Below are 25,433 nucleotides of genomic sequence, written 5' to 3'. Positions count from 1 at the left end.
ATTATTATTGAAAAGACCGGTTTGTGGGGAGGGGAACTAGTGGGGGAAAGGCAGCTTTCTTTGCAGGAAAAACACCAAATAAAACAGACCTAGGCAGACCTTCCAGTCCTGGGGTTTAGAATGGCTAGGACTGTGGCTCGCCTCTCCTATGTGGGTGGGAGCCTAGGCAGACCCCCTCAGCCCAGTCTGGAAGCCCCGTGTATAGTTTTGTCATTGTCTAGAAAAACGTTCTGCCTTAGAAGCCAAAGGGATGGCGCCCACAATGTTCTGCACTCTCCATGGTGGGCAAACCTCAGACAGACACCAGAGTGAAGGTGGGAGAGAGGCTTTGAAGGGCATCTTTTAAGCTAAAAGAATTGTTTTCCTCTTTAATAGCCTATCTTTCAGGATGTAATTTGCTCTCCCCTCATTAATTGTTTGGATATAATACTCTTCACGTCTCAACAACTGAACATGACTCCATTTCTAGTAGAAATTTCTGCGTTGTTCTCTCAGAATGCCAACAATGAAGCAGGGGGAAAGAGTTGGGGGGTGGGAAGGAATCTTGGCATAATGTTGTGAAATTAGACCATGGAAACCCTAACAAACCCCTAAGTAAGTGTGACCAGAAGCTTCCTATTATATTTATAGTTCAGGAAATATTGTCTCTTCAGCCTGTAGAAACAAATGGGCCCCGGCACATTTCCGATGCCTTCTCCTTTTACAAGGCTAGGATCACAGACAGACACTGCAGCCATCGGCTGAGGCTAGATGTCTTCATAAAACCCTCAGTGTGGCAGAGATTTTTTTCCTAGGTAAGTTCCTCTGCAAAAACAACCCCAAGAGAATGCACAAGAAAAAAACAACTTTATCTACAAAACAAGCAGATAACCAGCCATCCTCTTTATGATGCTTCCTATGAAAATAGGAAGAAAAAAAATTCCTCCGATACCGCTCACATAGGTCTGACTGGATGCTCTATTTTTTAAAGTCGTTTAACCCCATGTGCGTTGGCCTGCTCTCTTAAACTCTAAAGTTTTATGATAATTACAATAGACAGAATTAAGCAAGCTGACAATATTTATAGCCCATATTTTTTCTTAATGCATGGGAAAGATTTCCCCAGACTGTGTGATACTGGTCCAGAGCCTTTCTGCCCATTCCCACACCCCAGGGTGGGATGTGATCACGAAGTGGTATGGACACTTCCTCCAGGCAAGTTACCTAAATGAACCTGTCAGGAGCACTATCCCTCTTTTTTCTGCCAATAATTTTACTCACCAAGAAATCACTCATGCAGGATCACCAAATAAGTAACTAAAGTAAAACCTTAACCCAGTGTTTTCCATTAAAGAACCCGAAACTCAGAGCAGCAGAACAAAGATTCCAGAATTCTCACAAACACATAAGAGAACCCAAACAAAGTTAATATTCTGGTTCTGACTAAGATACAGACCCATCTCCCTAAGTGCTGAACTATCAATGCTCACTTTAATAGGTTACACGAAAGGACTTCAGAGATTTGCCTTCCCACTACTCAAAAGGAGTGGGACTTGTGGGAGGGTTTCAATTTTTCAAAAAACTTCTGAGGTTTTGCTTTCTGGACCTCTGAGTTTGGGGACATCTGTTGGACTTAGGTTGAGTGAAAGTGGCCTCTGCACAAGAAAATTTGTGGAAATTCCAAATTACACATTAAATGTTTGCACTTGAAGGACTTGACTTTACAGTCAGCACTTGCAGAAAACTTCCCTAAGGAGAAAAGCATTTGGAGACAGAATATCCCAATTTCTGTTTCATTTCTGGACTGGGGGATTTGGCTTAGTTCTTCATCCAGGATGGGGAAAGTCTACTAAATCCCTTGTGGGTCCCCATTCAGAGAAAAGACCCAGGACAGGCCCCAGGGTCCCCAGTCATGGCTTTGCCACTGAAGAATGTAGGGGGTTGGGTCCAGAAAGGGTGGCTGAAACCAAGCTGCAACTGTACCCAGGAAAAATTTATCTCACCCATTGGTGCAATATTGGGAACTGTTGGAAACCATAGATTATGTAAATTTCCTGGGATCAAACAGAAAGAGCAGCTAACAAAAGAAAGGCGGAAGTCTCCTACTGACAAACGACCAATTTCTCCCCTAAGCTACCCTTTATGATGTGTGAGGAAAAACAACCTAATGGCTCTGGGGGCTTTTAAGTTGGGCCTTGAAGACACTTCGATTTCCCCCCAAACTTCAGGGCACAGTTTGCAACAGAGAGTTTGCCTGTATGTTGAGGGGGAATAAATTTCTCTAATCTTAAGTGTTATCTAGGGAGATGGCTAAGTTGCCTTTTGAGGGTCCTGTGCCTGGATGGTTTAATCCTGCAAAGGAGGAAAGGAAAAGGAAAGAAGAGAGGGCGAAGAAAGGCGAGGCGGAAGAAAAGAAAGCGCTGTAACTCCTTTCATTTAGACTGGGGATTCAAAGACTAAAGTTAAATCCGGCCATAAAGTTTATTGCTTTAGACTCACAGGCGGGTGAGAACAATCTCACCGAAATAAAAAGAACGTGCAGGCAAACAAGGTTCAGGGCCTCATCCCGAGTGTGTGTCGGGGGGAGGGGATACTGAGCCCTCCCCTCAGGTGGGGACCTGTGGTCCCCAGCGTCCCGCGGATGCCCGCGGCCTGGACTCGGCCTGGCAACCCTGGGGCCCAGCCTGGAGGTGTGCCCCGCCGGCCCCTGCCACCCTCGGGCTCTCCCGAGCCGGCCTGCGACCCGGCCCCGAAGGCCGTCGCCTCGATTCAATGCTGCCAAATGACCCCGGCCCGCGAAGACGTATTGCCACAGCCCCGTAAGGAATCCCGCCAGAGTTCTCCTCGGCCCTGCTCGGCCTTTTCTTTCAAACTCCCCAGCGCGCCCGGCCGCAGCGCGGCCTCGGCGCCCGCGGCCCGCGCCCCCCGGGGCTCCCAGCCCCCACCCAGGGCTCCGCAGACCCCGCAGAGCCCGGGCCGCCAGTCCCGGGATGGAGGCGACCCTGCCCAGTCTCCGCATGCAGGCCCACTAACACACAAAAATCATCTTTTTGCACGCTGGGGAGAGCAGCGGAAGTCATTAACATCCGCGCTGGTGCAGCAATTAAAGTTAGGCCTGGGGATGCGGCGCGGCCACCGGCGCCTTGCACCGTGGTGCCTCCGAAGCTAGCTCCTGGCTCTCCTCATTTGAGCCGAGGGAAAGTCTGCTCTCCCCTTTGGAATTCTGAGGCAACCCCAGAGTTAACTGAACCAGAGAGAGAAAGAAAGATGGAGAAAGAAAGTTTTCAGAGTACAAATAAACTTGAAAGCGCTCAGGGGACGAGCTTACCTTAACTCGGAGGTAGCCATTTTTCAGAGAGTTTTGAGAACTTGTGGTTTGGACACTTCTGGACCTAAAATTGACAATTTGAATGACCAGGCAGCACACGTAGCCTGCAAAAGAGTCAAATGGAGTCCAGCGTCAGTGAGATTATATGTTATGTGGTATATAATGTTGGATGTCAACTCCCCAAAACCATAAAACTTACTTTAATGGCCCCACGTGACGTTTTATAGCCAGTGAGCCGATCTGTCTGTGCTATGGATGATTTTACGATCTAATTCATAGACAAAACCCTATTCATTTGGCACCCAAATGTCATATAGCCGGAACTGGGGCTTATAAAGTTTACTGTTTTATAACTTTTAAAAGGAAAGACGGCATCAGTGTAAGCAGTCGGTAAATGTGCAAATCTCTAGTTGCTGCTTTAGCTGCTCTGAGGAGTTTCCCACTCGAGCTAGGATGGGGTAAGTACCTTCCATTTGTAGCAAATTAATTGTAGCAAAAGAAGCCAACTGGGTTCAGGAGGGTGAGGAGTGGGAAAGGGTGCTTGGGTGGTTTAGGGGTAAAGGGTCTGGGGGCCACAGCTTGACACAGCAGCCTTTTCAGCAAGTGGAGGCCTAGGATGGCCTTCAGAGAGAGGCAGCAACTGTGTGGGCCCCTGAGGGCCGCTAACAAAGCCCTAGGTATTTTCTTTTTCTTTTCGTACCCAGCCAGTTAACTTGGTTTCCTCAGAAATGGGCAGGTCAATCTCGGGCTTTGCAAGCACCTAAGGCTTTTCTACCTCCTGCCCTGAACTCTCTGCTGGGTCAGAGTTAGGGAGGCCGAGGGTCAGGCTGCTGATTTGAGGTCCCCTTGCACAAGAAGGCTGCTCAGGTAGCCAGAGACTCACTGCCTCCCCACATCAAACAGACAGAAGAGCAGAAAGAGCCGCTTGCTATTTGGCACAAACCAGACCAAGAGAACTTACAATAGAAAGTTTATTTTTTGTTTCCAGTCAGTATTTTTTCCTTAAAAACAAATACCAAAAAAAAAAAAAAAAAAGCTGATCACAGTTTGCTTAAACAGCCAGACTTGGACAATATTTGTAACTTTGTTCACAAAAACATACATCACTGAAGCTGCGCTTATAAGAGCCACTTCCAGAGTTCGTGCAAAGGGTCCTACAAAGGCACGCAGGGACACACCGCTCAGAGTCACAGTTTTCGTCACAGAGTCACTAGTCACTACACGTCGAACAAGTTAAGTTGTGTCTCATCAAGTCACCTCTACAACAGCATTAATTACACAAGGAATATAGGTAGTTTGAATAAAAATATCTTTAACAGCTTGGAGCTATTGAGACAGGGACACTTCCACTCACATGCACAGTTAAACAACTGGAGTGCAACACACAACATTGGCACTAAACGAGGTCGAAGGGGGACTTTTTGTGTGTTTTTTCTCTTTTCTTTTTTGTTATAGTTACTTCAAGTAACACAGCTTGCTTCATATAAATAAGTTAAAACATCTATTTTTTTTTTCAAGACAAAGCCATTCAGGACAAAGAGATGAACAGAAAGCATATCTACTTATACAGGCGCTATAATGGCAATAAACAGGCTCATGATTAAAAGATGAATTAGAGCAACGAGAACAGGGCTTCTTCACAGAAGGAACACAAGGGAATTTCAGAAAGTCACCTTAGTACTGACACTACGCGGGATCCGCTAATACTGCTCAGTACTTTAAACGCTCAAATACTCAGGGGCGGAAGGCCCCTCCCGCCGCCGCCATGCTCATGCTTTTCAGCTTATTATCTTTTTTCCACTTCATTCTCCGGTTTTGGAACCAGATTTTAATTTGTCTCTCCGAGAGGCAAAGAGCATGTGCTATTTCAATCCTTCTTCGGCGGGTCAGATAGCGGTTGAAGTGGAACTCCTTCTCCAGCTCCAGGGTCTGGTAGCGCGTGTAGGCCGTTCGGGCCCTTTTGCCTTCCGGGCCGCCTATGTTGTCTGCAACAGAAAAGTCAGCGGTTTAGCCACCCACTCCTCAGCCTCTGGCTACCAAAAAGTCTGCCAGCTGGAACTGCCAGGGTCCTGGACAGGGAACAGGGGAAAAAAGCTCAACAAGTCCTCCCTCCTCGGGGGGGGGGCCCCCCCCCCCCCCCCTCCTTCCCTCTTCCTTCCTAGAGAGAAAACAATACGGTTTGGACTCTGGGAACAATCGGCCTATCCGAGGTTGAAGCCGCTCCCCGGAGGATCGCCCGGCTTTTCCCCGTCCCTCTCTTGCCCTTCGGACCTGCCTCTGGCGTCCCGAGGCAGGGCACAGCCCTCTCAGGCTGCCCGACACTCAGACACCCACCAAAGCAAGGCCCTTTTCTGTGCGCCCAAGTGGCCTCCAGGTCACCCTCAAAGTTCCAGCCCCGCGAGGCGCCTCCTATTCCAGCCTGCACGCTTGGGGCGCCTGCTTTCTTTTTTTTCCCTTCTTCTTCCCTTTCCTTTCCTGCTCTTCCTCCTGCGCCCAAACTTCAGAATCTCGCCAGCTCTCGCCTCGATGATCCTCCCCTCCAAGCCCCTTTTCGGGGACTCTTAATTAGTAACGCTGTTTCCCCAGCGTAGCCCTCCTCATAAATTATCCTCCCTGACAAGCCCGATTCACGGCCCCTACTACCATCCTCTACCCCTCTGCTCCCAGCTCGACTGGCCTGACCCGTCAGTGCGTTCCGAGGCGCTGGGGTTCGATATGTTTTTGTTTTTGTTTTTGCCCCTCTTTCAACGTCTAAACTTGCCTGGCCAACGGCTCTCTTCTCCCCCACCCCCCATTCGTGAGCGCCCAGCGCTGCAAAGAGAAGGAGGAAGAAGGAAGGCAGGGGAAGGAGAACGGCGGGGAGAGGCTCCACCGGGCTGGGAGAGGGGAAACCAGAAGAAAGACCGGGAGAGAGAGGGCGGTAAAAGAGATGGGAGGGGGACCGAGAGTCGCACCCCCGCGGCTGGATTTAGGAAAAGGCTGGCTTTACCATGACTTATATGCAGCTTGCGCATCCAGGGGTAGATCTGGGGTTGGGCGGGTGGCGCCGGGCTCGGCTCGCTCTGCGCGCTCGCCTGCTCGCTGCTGGCGGGGGCGTCCTCCTCGGCTCCGGACGCCGTGCCAACCCCCTCTCTGCTGCTGATGTGGGTGCTGCCGGCGTTGGCCGAGGCGCCGCTGGAGTTGCCCAGGGAGTTTTTCCCGCCGTGGTGGCTGTCGCTGCCGGGCGAAGGGGCCACGGCGGAGCAGGGTAGCGGGTCGGGCGGAGGCGAGTGCGTGGACGTGGCCGGCTGGCTGTACCTGGGCTCGGCGGGCGCCGCGCTGGCGCCGGCCGCGTAGCTGCGGGCGCGCTCCCCGGAGCCAAAGTGGCCGGAGCCCGAGCGGCCGACGCTGAGATCCATGCCATTGTAGCCGTAGCCGTACCTGCCGGAGTGCATGCTCGCCGAGTCCCTGAATTGCTCGCTCACGGAACTATGATCTCCATAATTATGCAACTGGTAGTCCGGGCCATTTGGATAGCGACCGCAAAATGAGTTTACAAAATAAGAGCTCATTTGTTTTTTGATATGTGTGCTTGATTTGTGGCTCGCGGTCGTTTGTGCGTCTATAGCACCCTTGCACAATTTATGATGAATTATGGAAATGACTGGGACATGTACTTGGTTCCCTCCTACGTAGGCACCCAAATATGGGGTACGACTTCGAATCACGTGCTTTTGTTGTCCAGTCGTAAATCCTGCCTGATGACCTCTAGAGGTAAACTCGTGCACTAATGGGGGAGTTGGGTGGAGGCGAGAGGGGTGGCGCGCGCGCCCCAGGCGCGTGCCCGCCGCCCGCCGCCGTCGTTCAGTTGGACTCGAGCGCCACCCGCTGGAGGCAGAGCGCATCGCTCCGCTTCCGACCCAGGGCTGCGAGGGCCGGGGTCGAATTGAGGTTACAGCCCATTATGGCAAAATTATTGCATTTCCCTCGCAGTTCCATTAGGATGTACCAATTGTGAGGCCGTCAGCTGCCGATCGCGTGCCCGGCGAGGATGCAGAGGACTGGGGGAAGATGGTGACTTGAATTTTATTTACAACAACTTTATTTCCCCGCTGTGTAGCCCCTCTTGTTTTTGTGGCGAGATTGGGGTCGGTTCTGCCCGTCGTGCCGACAGCTCTGAAATTTGAAAATACAGATATCACCTTCGGGGAAGCGGGGGGTGGCCATTTAGCCAATTGGAGAAATAAATCCTACCCGCAGCAGCAGTTACAATTATGGCTCTGTTTTTTCGAGCGCGTGAGGGGCAGTGTTCCTGCCGCTCTTAAATGACAGGCGTCTATTAAAGATAGCTTTTGTGTAGTGTTTCTCCGAGGCGAGGTCAAATTTCATACACTTTTATAACCAGAGTCGATTTTTCTTGCATGTAAATATGGTTCTCCTGTCATTAGTTTGCTACTTGATTTGCTTTGAGTATCCAGCTTGGAGAATCTTCACCACCCAGTCCCTTTCCTCCAGCCAACCCGGCCCCAAGTCGGAGGGTTCTCCGTGAACCCAGAGAGTGGGCCCAGGCTCCTCACAGCCACAGAAGCTGTTTGGGGCTGGGGATACGTGGGCCGAATTGTTAGGGTCTTGCTTAGACCTCCAGGAGTAAAATGAGGGCCCTAATGAAAGCATTTTGTGGCAATGCCTAGTACCTCCGTGGTTATCTTTCTGGGTTCTGAAAGACGAAAGTAAATCACAAATATAGCCTGAAGGCGAGGCGGGGGACTCTCCCCGCTGGAGGCCAAGCATCTCAGGCGCCCCTGGCACGTTTGAAAACCAGGACTCTCGCGGCTCCCATGGCTCTGGGCCGTCTCCTTAGGTCCTGAAAGCTGTTGTGGTGGCAGCGCCGGCGCTATCGGAGGCGGGGAGCCGGAATCCGGAGCTCAGAGCCTTCGGGGAGCCCAGTCGCTTCCAGGGCTGTGAAGTTCCATCCGTGCCCAGGTTGGCTCGGCTGGGCTAAGGCTGTTTCTTTTCCACGGAAGGTTGCGCGCGGGGCTGAGAGACAAGGCTCTCTCGGTCCCCCTTTGTTCCTAGCGCGTCTTCCTGTCTGGGGACGGCCTGGAAGGCCACGGCAGAGCTGGGGCCCCAGACTTTAGGCCCCCTCTTCCCAGTGGTCGGGGTTGATTTGGTGATCAAGATCTCTGGGACTTGGCGAGGAACTGAGGCGGAAACGCCCAGACACCAAAACGGGCTCGGTCCCCGGGTTCTTTCCTCTCCAGCAACCCCGCGACCCGAGCTCAGGGGCGTGCAGAAGCGCTAATACAAGAGCCGGGGACGGATTCGGGGCGGGCCCGGAGATCCGGATCCGGCTTGGGCAGCCTGGGAGATCGGGACTGTGTGTGCAGTGCGCCTCGCTCTACCGCTGGGATTGGCTGCGTGGGATTTTTTTTTTTTTTTTCTTGTAAGAAATAAATGCTGAGGCGTTTGCAAAGCGCCGGGCTCCCCTGAAGCTTCGAAAGCCCCCCGGATGAGAGCAGGCGGGAAGAAAAGTTGGGGAGCAGGCGAAGGCAAGGGGGCAAAGCCAAGGGAGGTTGCGGCGCGGGCCTGGTCCCTGCCCAGGCGTCTATTCGCCTGCCTTTGCCTCAGCGTCCTCCCCGCTGGGTTGTGTGGAATTGATGAGTTTATTTTCCTTTTTCCACTTCATGCGGCGGTTCTGGAACCAGATCTTGATCTGGCGCTCGGTGAGGCAGAGCGCGTTGGCTATTTCGATGCGGCGGCGCCGCGTCAGGTAGCGGTTGAAATGGAACTCCTTCTCCAGCTCCAGCGTCTGGTAGCGCGTGTAGGTCTGGCGGCCTCGGCGCCCGTGACTCCCATACACAGCACCTGCGGGCAGAAATGGCCGGACGCCAGTAAGCCAGGATCCAGGCAGCCTGACCAGTCAACCCTGAGCCCCGCGCCCTGGCCTCTGGGGCTGGAAACCACCTGCCTCTCCCACTATGTCTGGGGCCAAAAGCGGACTGGATGGGAGAAGATTATTTCATACCAAGCGAGATATTTTCCACCTAAAACGACTTAGGGTGGGAAATGATTGTTTTTGCAAAATCTGCTCAGTAAAAATATTACAAGAAAAAAGAACAGAACAGCTTTCTTAAATCTGGGCACCTAAGTCTGTTTTGTGGGGGTAAAGTGTGTGTCTGGAAATGATGGGTATGGAAGCCTGTGAGTAGTGTACACACTCCGAATTCACACACTGACCTCTGTGGAGTTATTACTGTGGTCAGCACTTCAGGACACAATATACTTTCTGGAAATTTTTAAATGGTCAGCCCTCTTCGCAAATGCCTTCCCATTGTATGGCCCTTCTGAGAAAAGCAGAGCTCTTGAAAACACAAATGAATTTTAAAGCAAAAGACTGTAAGTTTTAAAATCCGCAGTAGGCTTCGTCCTTCTCCAAGAATTCCCTGTGGAGTTTTTGGAAATCAGGGGCAAAGAGATGGAGATATGGGCCATCTGGGGCTTCTAGAATGTAGGGCTGTGATGGGCTATCTATTCTGATGCCAAAAAGACCCATGGGTTGGGGACTCCCCCAAGTTGAGTGTGTGAGACTCAGGCAGGGCCTCAGAAGGAGGCAGAAGTTGGCTGTGAGTGAGCAGTTGAGTGGAGGGGGGAGGAGGGAAGGGAGGAGACAGCGAAAAAATCCTGATGCTGGGGATGTGGCCCTCCAAGGCTTTGGGGAGACACTGCAAGGGTCCAAACGAGGGCCTCTTTCTAGATGGGTTTCTGAAGGGCAGAAAGGTGAGGAGACAGTGAGGGAAAGAGGCATTCTCAGAACGGGTGCAGAAGGCCATCACGACTACGGGGACTGAGCTGGGTATTACCAGGGTGCAGGGTGGGCAGGCACACTCTCCCATCCAGCCTTGCTCTCTCTTCAGATTGCCCCTGTCACTGGGTCTCACATAGCATGGAGTGACCCCCCCACACACACGCTCCCCTAAGGTGTCACCTTACATGGGCACTGGGGCCCTGCCTTCACTCTTTCACAGCTTGATTGTCCCATTGGGAATGGGTTGGGTTTTTTATTAAAAAAAAAACAAAAAACTCTTTTTTAAAAACCAAAGAAACTTTGTTCATTCTTTCCTCCTTTCTTTCTATGTCCTCTTTCTACTCTGTCTCCTCCTTCCTTCTTTCCCTGCCTCCTTCCCCCTCTCCCTCCACTCTTTGAGGGGCTGCAGGGAAACACCTTACCCGCGCAGGAGTTCATCCGCTGCATCCAGGGGTAAACAGGGCTCGTGTACTTCCGGTCGGTGCCTTCGTCATGGAGGGCTTTGCCCGGCACGCTGCTGCTGTCGGGTTTGTACTGCTGCTCGGGAGAAAAGTGCAGGTAGTCCCCGGGGCCCCTCTGTTTGCCACTGCCCGAGGGCGAGGCGCCACTGAGGTCCTTATCAGAATAGAAACATGAGGCCCCGTACTCGTAGGATGCCCGGTTGCAGGCCAGGACCGAGTTGGACTGTTGGTAGAAACAAGGTGAGGTGTACGTCTTGTCCGGGAGGCTCGACGTCCCGTACGAGGCCGGGAAGGGCCTCAGCGCGTCATAGCCGGCCGGATAGAGGGGCAGCTGGCCCAAGAAGGAGTCCTGGCCGCTGGGCAGGCTCCCGGGGAAAGTGGGATTCACAAAATAGGAACTCATTTGCGCGCCCCTCTGCAGGACTGTGATTTGTTGTGTATTAGTACATCTGGCTATAACTATTAGTAGTCATCGAACTGGTTTGTTTCTGGATGGCCGAACGCCAAAAGCGACAGCAGCAAATCGCACCAGCTGACGCGGCGGCGGCCAATGGGAGCGAGCGCCGGAGCCCGCTCCCCGGGGACCGCGGCGACCGAGGCAGCAAAGTTACAAACAGCCCCCAGTCCGCCCGCCCGCCGCCCGCCCGCCCGGCAGATTGATGGGCGCGCACGACCAACCCGCCGGGCTCTCTCCCCCAACGCCGGCGGCGGGCACAGCCCGGGCAGGGCCGTGCGGATCGGCCCGTGGTAGGGGCACCGGTGTCCTGGCCGCCGCAAAGGCCCAAACAGGCCCGCTCTTTCCCCCTTCCCTTTTGCCTTGTTGGATTTTGCTGGTTTTTCTCTCCAAACAGGAAACCTGACAGCCCCGCGCCGGGAGGGGCGGTGACAAGGATGGCTGTACCCCGGCGGGCCTGCCCTACCGGCAGGGCCCTGAGTTTGCCCCTCCCCCTGCACTCCTCTCCCCGTGGGTGCGGGTTACTGAGATGGAGAAGGGATCTGAGAAACCAGGCCTTCGCCCCAGTTCTCTCCTACGCCTTAGGAATCGGTGCATCATCTCCTTCTCTCTTTCCTCACTCCCACCAAGGGCCTGGGCCTCGCCACCAAAGGGAAAGGCTCACCTCGAGCCAGCCAGGACTAGGATCAGTCTAGTCTCTTCCCCTGCTGGCCCCCTACTCCCACGTACAACATGTCTCCTTTGAGTCCTCCTTACAATGGCCAGCGATTGCATGGCCTCAAAGTGCACGCACACACAGGCACACACACACAAGCTGTGAGCCCCGCTCTGGCTGCCTCTGAACCCAGGAACGCAGAGGCTGGAAACCACTGGTTTCAACAAGAAAGGAAACTACAGAGGAATAGCTGTGAGACTGAGTTCCAAAGCCAGCCCTAGGACCTGCTCCCCTCTTGCGCTCCGCGCTGGCTGGCAGAGATGAGACAGATCCAGATGTGGAGTCTCTGCCCTCATTTCAGAGTTGCTAGTGACCCACGGAGCCTGGCTCAACCCAGCAGAGAGGGCAGCTCTGCTGACCCAAGGTGGTGGCAATAACGAATATGATTGGTTTCTCGGTCACCTGTCCAAAGGGCACTGTCCTGGATATCCCCTTTTCCTGCCTTTTCTGGGACTTTGGGGGAACCTGCCACCCACTGTGGCTCCAGAACCAGAAACAGTTGTCTCCCCAGCTCCAGAAATTATCTGAATTGCGTTTACCACAGTCGCAGGCCTGGCCTTCCCCAGACAGGACATGAAAAGCCTGTCCTGGACTGTGCTCTCTTGCCTGAGAGCTGTGCCTTCAAGATAGTTGACTTTTACAGCGCATAGATCAATCTCATTTTGTAAAATGTGGTATCTTTCCAGTGGCATTTTTACAACTGTATTTGTTAGGCTTGTAAAACCCTTGAATTAGCTTTAAAGTCCTCAATTCTGTGGAGCTTGAAGAAAGACTTATTTATATGATTTGGCTGAATTTCCGGAGAGTGTTTATAAGATCTGTAAAACTGGTGAATACAGGCTGATGGGGTTCAGAACTTGGAGGGGGGGTGACAAAGGCCCCCTAGGAATCTGGCAACGACTTCCTTAATCTCTTCCTTGCTTTTCAATTTTTTCCTCACTTCCCCCAAGGAAAAAATTTTGAGAAAAAATTGGGCTCTGATTGGCCTCCCCAGAGACTACGGTGCATCTTTGAAATCAGCTGCTGCCCATTGGATGGGGGCTGCACCCAGAAGCCTTCTGCCTGTGCCCCAATCAATTGAACCTGGGAAAGTTTCTCTTTTGAATATATAAATAAGGGCCTAGTAAGAGAGGATATAATTTTAACTTGCCCTCAAATTTCTTTAGGAAAAGGATCTGATAGGTGAAAATTAAAACTCGAGAGTCGAAATTTTTAAAGGGATTTTTAAAAAGCTGTGTTAGAAGAAAATGTTTGAGTTCTTTAAACAACGCCATCAGATGACAGTGATTTCAAGCAAGTTATTAAGACAAAAATAACCATTTGGAGATGTTGATAAATGTTTATATTTATCATTTCTGCTTTATTCCTCTAGGTTCCACATAGTGTTGGGGCTGGGGGCAATTGACTACTATTATTAGTATCTGTTATGGTTTGACCTGGATTCTCGATGTAATCATTGTCTCGATCAACAAAATATTTGATCTGTCAGCTAACAGCAAAAACAGGGTATTTCTAGCTTCTGTAGGCACTAAGATGGAAAAAATATATTACACTGAAATCTCTAGGTGTTAGCCAAAGCTGGTACATATCATGTTGGCAGCTGCTCAATTTATTTCTCCAACCAGCATTAGCTGCATATATATATATATATATATATATACACACACACACAGAGAGCGCTCCTTTCAGGCAAGAATAGAAGCCCCAGACGCTGGAGGGAGCCTCTCCTGGGAAGGTGAGAATGGCCACCAGGGCTCTTTCCTCGGTCAAAGCCACACAGAAAACCCACTTACCTTTCAGCTGCTCTTCAAGACGGACGGGATGAGGAGCAGAGCCTCACACTTCGCCCTTTCCCTGGGCTGCCCACTGAGCTCCTCGACCTCCGCGGGTGTGGAGGGAGGCCTGCTGTCGTGCGGCGGGCTCCTTCGGGGCCCCCGCGTCCACTGGACTCGCTGGCCCAGGCCAGAGCCCATAGCACACAGGTGCGGCTTCTGCCTGTCACAGGCCCTCCCGTGGAGCCAAAGTCCGCCTTCCTTGCCATAGCCAGTCAGGCCTGCAGGCCCCAGGACTACTAGTGATAGCTCCAATTTCTAAATCCCAAAGCGGGCGCGCGTTTCCCGAAACCAGCGTGCACCCCCGGGGCGCCTTGGAACGCGCAGTTTGGAGAAGCAGCCATGACGTGCCAGGCGGCCTGTGCGACCAGTCTCCGTGGTTGCTGGGTGGGAGCAGGACCCGAGTCTAGTCAGGCGTCCAGCTCCCGTCAAGGGCGGTCAAGGCGGGGGAGGTTCCCGGCCAGTCAGGCCCTGGGAGGCCGCCCTTGAGGTCCTCCCTCGCCCCCCTCTCCTAGGGTTGCTTGGAAATCTCTGAGGGGCCCGCGCAGCAGTCGCGCCAGGCTGCACGACGCGGGGCTGCTATTGGCGTCGGTTCCGGAGACGGCCACAGCGTGGCAGCAGCGAGCGCCCGGCGCGGTCGCAATAAATTATCTGCCCGCGGCAGCCGCAGTCAGGCAGCCCACGGCCCCGCGATGCAAATACGCCGCTTTATCCGCTCCAGCGCATCCCGCCCCACCCCCAACGCGAGTGGAAGTCCCCATCGTCCACAGACCCTTCTCAAGTATCGAATGCATACCAAGGCATCATCTTAAGGTGGGGAAAACAATAACCACCAAAATCAAACAAATAAACAAAAAGAACTCGGACCCAGAACCGCAGGGTCATTTCGCTGTCCCAGGAAGCTACCGGGACAAATCTGGCCAAGGTTCACCTAGGCCAAGTCAGCTTTGCGCCACGGCGCTCCTTCAAGCCCACGCCCGCTGCACCCTCCGCGCCTCCTCCCAGGCGGCTGCACAGTCCTCTCCCAGCTCTCTCGGGAGATGCGGAGCGCCGTCGCCAGTCAACCCGCTGCGCCGAGGTGGTTGGGGGGGTGTCCCCCTATCGCCCAGATTCGGTTTGTGTCCTTCCTTCAACCTTAGCTGCGGCCCCTGCCACTCACAATAACCCCACCACATCCTCTGCACCGAAACTTCCCGCCAAGCAACACCCAACAATTAACCCCGTCCTCTCCTTCAACACAGAATTCCACCCACGAACCTGTTCCCTCTCCCCGCGCGCTCCAGACATCTCTCTCATCGGAAAACCACGCGAAGCGAAGCAGGCACTCAGCAGAGGACTCTGGCTTAATTAGTAAGTTTTTGGTTTTCTGCTTATTCTACCTTTACTCTCTAGAAACCACTTCCCAAGGAATAGAAGGTACTGCCTTTGCCTGTCGATGAATTCACTTTGCCCTCCTCTCTTACCATCTTCCCACCTCGGGAACTGTCTCCAGTTATTGGGGGGATTCAACCCTGCCAATTGGGTCATGAATGAAAAAAAAATCCAAACCCGGGAGGCAGGCGCGGAACGCAGGGTGCAGGGTCATTTCCTTTTGGGGGCTCTGCGAGGTCGCTGGGGAAGGGGAGAGAGAAGCCGTCAGCTGCTGCTGCCCCATGCCAGGGAGCTATGGCATGGAAGGAAGGAAGGCACCGACTGCCAAGGTGAGCACGCGCGGGAAAGGAGAGTGTGTGTGTGTGTGTGTGTGTGTGTGTGTGTGGTAGGGGGTGCGTGTGTGAAAGGTTGACTGGGTGGGAGAGGGTTAGGTCTGCCCCTTTCAGCGCCGCCCTGGGGTGCCCTCTCCCAATGCCACCGGCGCCCGCTGCTTTCTCACCACCTTTGCTCCTATCTCCCCACGTGTCTCACCTTCAGATGGCGGTTCCCAGAAGCTCCAGTCCCTCTGACAGCTGTCGCTTGGGCAGCCCGGGGAGACGAATTGTCCTTCGTGGTGCTAGAGGACGCAGGAAATTAGCCAGGTTGCGAGTTGCAAAGCTGCCGCCGCGGCCCCGGGGACTGGGCACATCCCACCTCCAGCGGGAGCAGCCGGGCCGGGCCGGGCCGGGGCCTCGTCTCGCTCGCCATCGCTGGACAAAGCACAGCTGAGCCTGGCTGGAAGGCTGAGCTCCGAAGCAGGCAGGACGGAGCGGAGCAAAAGAATGCGGCTCTATTCTCGCAAGGGAAATTATAAAAAAGTTCATGTTCACGGTTCCCATCCACATGACCGACAGCGGCCAATGGAAGGGCCGAACAACTCATAAAGTTGTATTGCAAAGTTGTAAATTTTCATAAACAACAACGGATTTATGACCCTTTCCCCATCACTAAGAGGAGGCAGCTCCTACACCGGCGCCATCTTACCACCGAGGCGGCCCCGACTCGGGGACGCAGGTTTTACAGACCCAGTTGTGCCAGGGGTTTATTAAAAGAGTAATAAGAAGCCGGTCCAACCCAAGCAGGAGACGGGAGTGGAGGTCTTCGCCCGCCGAGCTGCCACTGTTCTGCGCTGTCCCCACCGCCCCTTGCCCCTTCCCCAGCCCCTCATTTTTCCGCATCCAGAGGCCCCTGCAAGGGTTTCGCAGCGGGGTCTGCGGCCAGTGCCCCTTCTACCCCTTAGCTTCATTGCTGGGTTCTGGGGCCGCCTCGCTTTTCTTGAATGTGAGGCTGGGGGCGACATCAGAGGCCCTGAATCCTGCGTCCTTTCCCGGGCCTGGGGAATTCGGAATTAGTCGCAGGATGATATACCTTTTGAACCCACTCTATAACCTTAGAGGAAAGGGTGGAATCCATGGAGAGTTTGGGGGAGGTTCATAGAATAGACTATAATGTATCAATCGAAGATTTCCGCTTTCAAGGGATCTAGAAGATGTTTGTATACACACCCTAACCAGCCAAAAATCTCCAAAGAAATGTACAATTATGGACACACGGAAATGTGTGCACACAATTATGGACACAGAAACACATACAATTGTGGACTCACAAAAACACACAAAGAGGTACACATACACCTATATAAATCTCCATAGCAATCCACGCGAAAAGAGATTCAACAGGCCTATACGCTAATACATGACACCCAGCACTTGAACCCTATCCATCCTTCCATTTTTGCTGTCCCAAAGCCCCTTTAGCCATACAGACCTAGCCAGGACTTGCTCTCCAGACATGCTTCACCCTTTCTTCCCCAGCACACTGCAACTCCCAGATAAGGCAGTCCACAGTTCTTTGTCATCAAGCATCTTTATTTTTCTGTTACATAAAACACTGTTAACTGAGCAAGACGGGAAGTGTTGGAAAATGTACCTTCCCGTTCCTGGAAGCCCAGGCTAGAGCTGAGAGGGATGAGGGGGACACAGGACAACACAGGAGATGAAGGGCACTGGCGAGGGCATCAGTCCACTCACCAGCTATAGAGATAGCTCAAGACAACACACCATGCTACAAAGCCACCCCATTAACACATCCTTCCCAAGTCAGGACACTGCCTTACAAATGAGCTCCAAGACTATATAAATGACCAAAAAAAAAATTTTCGTTTTCAAATATACAATATTTGCCATTGCAGGAAAAGTCAGGATACACATATTCAACATGGCTGGACAGTGGGACACAGGGGCCAGGGGTGGGGCAGGGAGGCTGGGAGCATCTCTGCAGTCCTACTAAGCAGAAGCGAACCCAGAGGCCCAGGCAGCGAGCTTGGGAATGCTCCAGAAGGAAGGGATGATGGGCCTGAACATGAGGTGCCCAGACCAAAGAGAGGGATTCTAGATTGTAGCACTTAGAATGCTTTGGAATAAATATATTATTTTTCCATTTAAATAGAAGCCAATGCCCTGGTCCCCGGATCCCAGAGCCTTCTCGGCGCAGCCTCAGGGACCCCAAAGGCTACTAGCCGGAAGCAGCAGAGGCCTGGCCAAGGAGGGGGGAGGGTTCGGCACTAGGTAGCAGGCGAGCCAGCGAGCACAAAATAGGTAGTTTGGGGTGAGTAGGTAGTACTGCGAATCAGGTCCTTGCCGGTACCAGGGGAGGTGCTGGGGGTCTGACAGTGTTGGGACACTTCTGGGCTTCCTGGGAGTGGAGGCCCTCTGGGGCTGGGCCCATAGGTAGTTTGGGAGTGCCTCTCACGGAGGAGGCCTGTGCTAGGTAGTATTTTAACCGTGCCAGCACGGAGCTGGTCGGCCTAGGGTTGGGGGTGTCTGTTGGGGGTCCTCAGAGGCAGAGGGGATCCCCAATGGGACCCAGTCTGGTGACTGTTCAGTCCAAAAAATTTTGGGAGCTGGAGTGGGTAATGGGGTAGATTGGGTTCAGGTTAGGGAGTGGGTTTTTTTTTTTTAACATTTTCTTTTTATTGTTTTTTTTTTTCACTTTTGTAAATAAAATCAGTCTCTAAAGACGCTTTCCAGACTGTCTGGGGCAGCCGGGCCTCATTCCTCCTCCTCCTCGTCCTCGTCGTCGTCCTCCTCGTCGTCGTCCTCGTCGTCGGCCTTGTCCGCGGCGGCGGCGGCAGCGGCGGCTGCAGAGGCGGCGGGCGCGGCACCCTCGGGGGCGCCGGAAGCGGCCGGACCCTCCTCCTTATGCTCTTTCTTCCACTTCATTCGGCGGTTCTGGAACCAGATCTTGATCTGGCGCTCGGTGAGGCAGAGCGCATGGGCGATCTCGATGCGGCGGCGCCGCGTCAGGTAGCGATTGAAGTGGAACTCCTTCTCCAGCTCCAGCGTCTGGTAGCGCGTGTAGGTCTGGCGGCCCCGCTTTCGGTCCGGCCCTGTGAGCAGACACATGGACACATGGACACACGGACAGACAAGCCGACAGGGACACAGGCCAGGGCATCAACCCGGCTGCCATTCAGAAGCGCGCACCTCAATCCGGGCCCTGACCCAGGTCCGAGTCCCCCTCCACCCTGCGCCCCCAACCTGAGCTGGGGGAGGAGCGGGAGTGTTAGCGGAAGACCCCGACTGCGGGGCCAGACGCGCAGGCAGCTCTGTGAGGGGGGAAGGCGCAGAATCCCAACTTTACAACCGCTCTTTCCAGCCGGCTAGGCTTCCACAATGTCCTGCTTCCCCCTGACAAAGGGAAATTGTAAATATAGAGTGTGGGCAAGTGGGAGACGCTGCGCTTTTGCCATTCAAAGGCGAGCCAGCCGCTTCCCCGCCTAGCTAGGCAAGTGGGATACCCTCTCCGGCGGCCCTCACTCCAAGGGCGCCTTTCCTCCCCAGCAGCCCGCGCCCCCATCCCCAGACCTTCCTAGGGCACTGGGCTCTCTGCCTCCACTCCCACCCATCCGTCCCTCCCTGTCTTTAAATGGCCCCTGGCACAGGGGCGCGTGAGGGACCCAAAAGGGTTTGGCTCTCCCTGCTTTTGAGAAGAAAAGCCAGGCTGAAAGGAAAAGGAGGAGGGAGAGAGAAGAAAGGGAGGGAGAAAGAGAGAGGATACGAGAATAGCGAACAAACCAACTTAATGTTGAGATTCCAAGGCAAATGGAGTTAAATAAATTTACGAGGATCGAACCCATTAATTGGGCCATAAAAAGTTTTATGAGCCTCATTTACATACAATGCTAGGAGCTCTCCATGCTATGGCGCCTCGGCTCTAATTAAAACCAGAAAGGCAGCGCCGCCAGGAGTCACGGGGCCGGCGGCTCGCAGCCGCCCCGTTCCGCGCTCCGCGCCCCCAGCCCGGAGCTCCCAGCTCCCAGTCCGCCCGCCCCCCAGGCCCGCCTAGCGGCTGCGCCTACCTGAAGACCGCATCCAGGGGTAAATGCGGAAATTGGCCTCGGCCGAGCCGTGCAGCGCGCCTTCGTCTGCCTTGTCGCAGGCGCCTTTGGCGAGGTCACTGCAGAGCCCCGGGATGTTTTGGTCGTAAGAGGCGCAGGGCAGGTTGCCGTAGGCGTCGGCACCCAGGCCGTAGCCAGACGCGAAGGGGTTCTGATAGAGAGGGCTGTTGACATTGTACAAGCCCGGTACGGTCGAAGGGAAGGCGCCGGCGGCCGCCCCGTAGCCGCTTCTCTGCGAGTTGGGCGCAAAGGAGCAAGAAGTCGGCTCGGCATTTTGGAACAGAGAAGTCCCCGCCGTATATTTGCTAAAAAGCGCGTTCACATAATACGAAGAACTCATAATTTTGACCTGTGATTTGTTGTCCGGCAGCTTTCAGTGTCGGTTTTACGAGGTAGCGTGATATATGATAACATTACACCCCCAGATTTACACCAAACCCCATTTTCTTTTGGACGGAGCTCGCCGCAGCACGTGACCGCCCACATGACCGCCTCCGCCAATCTCAGCCGCCCTCACAGGTGGTCTCGCTCGGCTGGGCCCGCGGCAGCCTAGAATGGAAGGGAAAGAGGCTCAAATATGTGGCCAACGAATCTGTCCGCGCCCAGCCGGCCTGGCGCATCCCGCGGGAAAAGGACTCCCAAGGCGCCGCGTGGAGGCTCCGCGCGCCGCCAGCCCGGACCCCTGGCCGGCAGAGGCCGCGTGGAACCGGCCGGGCGCAGTCCCTTCCTTGCGTATTCCCGGACGCTGGACCAAGCTGGCGGGTCCTCCCTGCCCCTCTTTTCTGCCCACTCACCCAACCCAGGGAGGGTCTCTGCGCTCCCAAGTACCGGCCCTCTACTCGGTGGCCAAGCGGACAAGTTTCAGCTCTGGGCAAATAGACTCTTTGCTTACGTTCCCCGTCCCAAGTCCAGTGGGCCAGAGGCCGAATTAGACTCCGATCCAGATGGGGCCGGCGCAGCGTCGCTTTCAGCTGCAGCAAGAAGGCCACCGCTGACTGGAACCATGTGGTTGGAATAAAGTCAAGTTCTCCCAGCTTCCTTTCCTTAATCGGTGGCGCACTGTTTATCCGCCTAAAGGAAACAGTGAAATATTTATCTATTAATGAGCCTCATTTGCCAGTAGATTTATTAACGTGAGGTTTCCCTCCCTCCTCCCGAACACCGCTGGCCCGTCAGGCTCTGTGCGTTCTCTCCTGGGCACCTGGCTGGCCTCTGGCAGCCGAAGACATGCGCGGACACTCTTTTGTCCTCCTGGAACTCTTGGTTCCTCTTCGCTCAGAGGGAACCAAATCTCTTTCGCCCAGCCTGTTGGGACCTCAGGCTCACACCTTTCCAGGTGCCAGTGTTACTATAAGGTTTCTGGTAGCCTTCACTGGGGACATCCCTGGGCCTTGGCTACCTTCTCTTGGGCCCGGATGCCTGGGAGCCAAACATGCTTTAGAGCCAATTTGAAGAGAAGAGAGGCCCCAGGGGCCTGGGGACCACAACCCCTATGTTTCTCCATTTCTTTTGGAGACCCCCTCCCCTTTCAGACCTTTTCCAAAAGGCCACCCAGCTCTGGCAGCTTCACCTTTCCAAGGACTGGCTTTACTTTTCCAAAACTGAAGCACAAAGTAGTCTCACTCACTCCCACCCAGGGCCCCCACTCTAAGACCTTACTTTCCCAAGCTTCCAATCTCCGGCACAGGGTTGGAGCACCCTAGAGGGTGGTGGGGTGACCCTTCCCCTATATGCCTCATAAACTGCCCAGACTGCGATGGAAGCCCAGCGGCCGGGTCAGTACGCCTTTTACTGCTCAGCTCGATTGCGCACCATAAACCCGACCTCACAATGGAATTGCCCCGGAAATTCTCCTCAGTTATAGAGTTTGATTCCTTGTGTACAAAGCACTTTCCATCACTTTCAGAAGGTTCAGGCAGGCTGTCCCGTTCACCGCACACTTTCAGGGGGTCCCAGAAGCACAAAAGGTGACAGGAGGGTTCATGCTTGGATGAAAACGGAGTCCCAGCTCTGGCCTAGTGGACTGCCTGAGGCATAGGTGGGGAAGTGGGGGCTGTCTGAGCAGGTGGGTGCCTGGTGGTTTCCCCTGGGGGCACAGGGGCCATGGTGTGGCAATAGCCAGGGATGCCCTTTATGGAGGACCAGGGTGACAGTGTGTCCCCGTTGAGGGATGGAGGGGGTAAGACTGGTAGGAATGAAAAAATCAAATATTCCAAATAGCATTACTTTCTGGCAGGAAATAAAAACCTAAGAAAATTAAAGAAAGACCAAACAAACAAAAAGCTGAGATCAAAGAAGCGGAATTAGACAGCTTTAGACCAATAAATTGTTCCTCGGGTGACACAGAGCAAGATGCAAAGAGAAAGACCGGCTCCGCCGCCGCCGTCTGTCTAGACTCCTGGGGCTGGAGCAGCCAACAGCTATGGCGTTTGTAGTAGAACCTGCCCTAGTGGGGCGACCCGACAGACCGAGGGGGAGCAATTTCTGGGAGCGCAGGAAAGGGCCCGTTCCCAGCCAAGGGGTCTGGGAGCCCGTGCCACAAGCTCATCCCTGCCCGAGTTTTGTTGGGAGCAGGTCCAAGCCGTCCTGGCAGAATGCACTGATCCTCCTCCCGGGCCAAAGAGGATCCAGATACTGCCAGCAAGGCCTCAGTCTTTCTGGGCCCAAGTCAGCCAACCCGGCCGAGCCCCACGGGTGCTGAAACCTCCCTTTCGTTTCTGAGCTTCTCTCTCCTCTCTTGCCTTCTGCAGCGACGTTTTAAAACGGAAAAGCCAGACAACACCAGGCTTTCAATGCGGCCTCTTTAAACGTGTGTTCTTGAGCCTCCGGCTTTCTATTTATTTGGCCGAACAGACACATGCGCTGGATTAAATGTGATAATATTCACACAAATACTTGTTGACGCTCAACCTGAAGCAGGCCACGTGAAGGCGGGTTTCTTATTAGCCGAGTGGTCTTTAGATAAAGACATTTTCCTAGGGCTCTCCTGGAGCTGGGGTCCTACCTACCTAGCAAAGTGTTTCCCTTGTCTCTTTACCAAACAGTCCTCAATATTGAAATCCAGCTAAGAAGGTAAACTCAGCTCTGGGGCGGTGAGTGGAGCCTGCCAGGAGTTGGGCGGCTGAAGATTTGCTTCTATAAACGTTACCACACGCACCCCGCGCTGCGCTCGGGTTGCGCGCCTCTTATGCACCCAATGCGCAGTCTTCCATAGCAACCCGGACAACGACTCATTCCTGACGAGTGCAGAGGCGCTCCGGAGGACGCGGGGTCCCGTCTGCGCGCCTCCCGGACACCCGCCGGCCAAGGGCAAGAGAGGCCTTACCCCGGGCAGTCCACGAGGCCTCTGAGTTCCCGACAGGCTTGCACCTACCTGAGGCCTCCGTGACCGGTAACCACCGATCTGCTCCTTCGCCGTTTATTTAAAGTTACATAAACCGAGCTTTGTATCTGCGGCTTGGAGACACGGCCACGGGCGACTCGGGGAAGCTATAAAACCTCTTTCACCAAAGGCTGTGAAATCTTATGTATTAAGTAAGGAAATATAATGAAGGCGTGTTTGTAATACCAACGTGTGTATATAAACAGAAAAGGGAGGGGAGAGAGACACACGGATAGTGACGCCCAGGAGACGAAAAAAAAAACGCAGTACCGGGTTTTACAGCGTGTACAGCGCCGAGAAGTAGGTTGTAAACATTTTGTGGGCTTGGCGGAGATTATTACAACCCAAGTAAACGCACTGCGTGGCGTATTCACAGGGCTCAGGAGTGCTTCGGAGGGGTTCCCTGCTTGCTTTTGCATTTTCCTTCTGAAACCATTCTGCACCCGGGGCTGATCCTCGCAAACGCAGAAACGCACCCGGCCTCCTGCTGTTAGGGTCTGAGGCATATACCCCCGCCCAGGGTCGAGGGTAGGCTCGAATGGGATTGGGGTTCCCTCCCTCCCGCTCCTCGCCTCTTAAGCTGGGGACGGACGCCAGAGTAGCCTTGGTGCGTCCACTACCCAGGAAATTCGGAGGAGAGAGAAAGCAAGGGCGGCTTTCACCACGTGAACTCCTGTCCTGGAGCTGGGATGTAAATATAACTATTTTAAATATCATGTATTTTAGAATAACCAAAGCAGTTCCTGGTCCGGGTCCCAAGATTCCCCATCCTTCCAGACACACACTAGACAATTACCAAGAATGCCTTTACGCCCAATTCTCAGCCGCCTGATTGTACCGTGACGTTTTTAAGGCGGCCCAGTCCCGGGGTCCTGGCTCGCCTGCGAGTGCTGACTCTCCCTGCACCGGGACGCAGCCTTCGGGGGGGGTCTCTCGGGTCGCCACAGGACCCTTGGCCACTGTGTATGCCCTCTGCGCGCCCTCTGGAGGGTCACCAGGTCCACGGGCTGTAGGCCTTAGTCCTGGTGTCTGTCCGCCGGTCGGTCGGGTTCTCCGAGTGTCGTGAGGCCCCGAGGCTTGTCCCAGGGTGGGAACGGTCACCCTAGATCGGTCCCCGCGATTGGAGCTACCGCCCCGCAGCCTCGGGATAGCGGCAGCACCGCAGCGCTAGGCCCCCTGCCCAGGATGGGGAGCGGAGCGAAGAGGGCGCGACCTGTGCAGGTCAGGCGAGACCCCGCCGCTTGCTTTTTTTGTTCCCAGCGAGGCTGCTGGCCAGGCGTGAGCGGAACCGAAAATATACGACCGCCGTTCGCTCAAATCTGGGCCTCCCATTCCAGAAGAGCTTGCATCAAGTCGACATCTTAGGAACTTCCCGGGGTCGCGCCGGCGGGAGATGGCGGCGCCGGTGCCTCTTGCGTGGAGCCATACTGCCATCTGCTGGCCGAGCCTTGACACTGCAGCCCAGCCGCCCGGTCTGAACTTCGTCAGCAGCCTCCGCGGGTCGGGGGTACCACTTTCCAAGCCGGGCAAGGGCCCATCCCCGGGGGGTCTGCACGGAGCCCGGAATCTACACTGCCGAGAGGGCAGTGCCCATAAAAAAAAAGAGAGCTGTTTCCGCAGCCGGTTTATCGGCGGCAGACAGAGCCAACAAATGAAAGGGCTTTGGTGGAAAATCTTAATTGGGGCTGGACAGTTGTAAATCCATTAAGGGCCGAATTCCAGACAGTTCGCAGACCCGGCCTTTATGGCACACCCTCACTGCCCATTCTTTGAAGTTTCCTCTGTCTGCAACAACAGAGGGCGTCCCAACCTGGCGGCAGGGTGGGGGTGGGGGTGAGCGGACGCCCCATCCTCCGTTGTCCCCGTTCCCCTTTTCCGCGCCCAAACACAGATAACTGCAGAAATCGAGGGCAGTGGGGCGGGGAGGCAAGAAAAGAAAAGTGGGGTAGGAGGCTGAACCCTCCGCCACATCTAGAAGGCCCTCGGGCCTCCAAGTTGTGGCCGTTCCCCCCGCAGCCCTTTACACCCCATAAACGGTAACAGCCCTCATTTTCTTTTATGGCGCTTGGGGCTGGTCGGTTGCCTGGGCTCTGCCTCTGTCAGGACTTGTGCTTGGGAGAGGTGTTCGGGGCGGGCCAGCCTGGCAGGATGCGGGGGGCGGGGGCGCAGGCAAAACCCAGTCCCCTGGGAGCCGCCACTGTCCGTGCCCGCGGCCACGTTGGGGCGGCTGGGCTTCAGATTCCCTCCTGGTAGAGGCCTTAGGAGGCAGCTCTCAGTCCTGCCACTGCCTTCCCAGCTTCCCCTACCCACCCCACCAGGGAAGATCCAGGGTCCCCCCCCCAGTCGCGGGGGACCCGGGTTTGGGGAAATTCTTGGGGCGCCAAGACGAAAGAATGGTCATTCCCAGCCACTGGACAGCCGTAAGCGACATCCCAGCCCCGCCAACTTCTCTGAAGCCTCCCCGAAGTCCTGCAACCGGACACAAAGCCGGGAGCTGGGCCTCTCCGCCCCTTGTCCACCGTTCCTCTGCTCGCAGCCTGCAGTCGCCAGGCAGCCAGCGGGGGAGGGAGAGCGGAGGGCCGCCTGGGTCTGGCTGCTGCAGGTTCATGCTCCCAAGCCAGGGACACAAGTGAGCTCTGTCCTTCCTTTTAGCCGGCCTGCCACCCCCCAGACTACCCAGGCTCCCCTG

The 25,433-nt window shown here is 54.6% G+C and overlaps 3 protein-coding genes and 1 long non-coding RNA gene across 6 annotated transcripts; 1 reads left to right on the top strand and 3 right to left on the bottom strand.

Annotated features, from left to right (window-relative positions):
• Positions 1-4,297: 4,297 nt before the first annotated feature.
• Positions 4,298-9,151, bottom strand: HOXA5 (homeobox A5). The gene is made up of 2 exons (XM_040259739.1): positions 6,297-9,151; positions 4,298-5,292 (listed from the first exon to the last, which is right to left on the bottom strand). Exons 1-2 carry the CDS (start codon positions 7,189-7,191, stop codon positions 5,042-5,044), a joined length of 1,146 nt encoding a protein of 381 aa, XP_040115673.1. The 5' UTR covers positions 7,192-9,151; the 3' UTR covers positions 4,298-5,041.
• On the bottom strand, positions 4,794-13,375 carry HOXA6 (homeobox A6). The gene is made up of 3 exons (XM_040259738.1): positions 10,514-13,375; positions 6,297-9,151; positions 4,794-5,292 (listed from the first exon to the last, which is right to left on the bottom strand). Exons 1-2 carry the CDS (start codon positions 10,953-10,955, stop codon positions 8,892-8,894), a joined length of 702 nt encoding a protein of 233 aa, XP_040115672.1. The 5' UTR covers positions 10,956-13,375; the 3' UTR covers positions 4,794-5,292; positions 6,297-8,891.
• An 18-nt stretch (positions 13,376-13,393) lies between these two features.
• Positions 13,394-15,551, top strand: LOC120877437. Its single transcript, XR_005724337.1, has 3 exons — positions 13,394-13,456; positions 14,795-14,903; positions 15,462-15,551. It is a non-coding gene; the product is annotated as an uncharacterized LOC120877437 (long non-coding RNA).
• Positions 15,552-16,810: 1,259 nt separating this feature from the next.
• On the bottom strand, positions 16,811-24,128 carry HOXA7 (homeobox A7). Of its 3 annotated transcripts, none has more exons than XM_040259735.1 (4): positions 23,541-24,128; positions 20,157-20,433; positions 19,324-19,911; positions 16,811-18,351 (listed from the first exon to the last, which is right to left on the bottom strand). In XM_040259735.1, exons 3-4 carry the CDS (start codon positions 19,700-19,702, stop codon positions 18,014-18,016), a joined length of 717 nt encoding a protein of 238 aa, XP_040115669.1. In that variant the 5' UTR covers positions 19,703-19,911; positions 20,157-20,433; positions 23,541-24,128; the 3' UTR covers positions 16,811-18,013. The 3 variants fall into 3 exon arrangements, with proteins under 3 accessions (XP_040115669.1, XP_040115670.1, XP_040115671.1); XM_040259736.1 differs by having other exon boundaries at positions 20,255-20,433; positions 23,541-24,093; XM_040259737.1 differs by lacking the exon at positions 23,541-24,128 and having other exon boundaries at positions 20,255-20,545.
• Positions 24,129-25,433: the final 1,305 nt, after the last annotated feature.

This window comes from Oryx dammah, unplaced genomic scaffold (assembly GCF_014754425.2).
Source record: "Oryx dammah isolate SB20612 unplaced genomic scaffold, SCBI_Odam_1.1 HiC_scaffold_18, whole genome shotgun sequence".
Lineage (NCBI taxonomy): Eukaryota > Metazoa > Chordata > Mammalia > Artiodactyla > Bovidae > Oryx > Oryx dammah.
The sequence above is the reverse complement of the archived record's forward strand: the minus strand, read 5'-3'. Positions and strand labels throughout refer to the sequence as shown.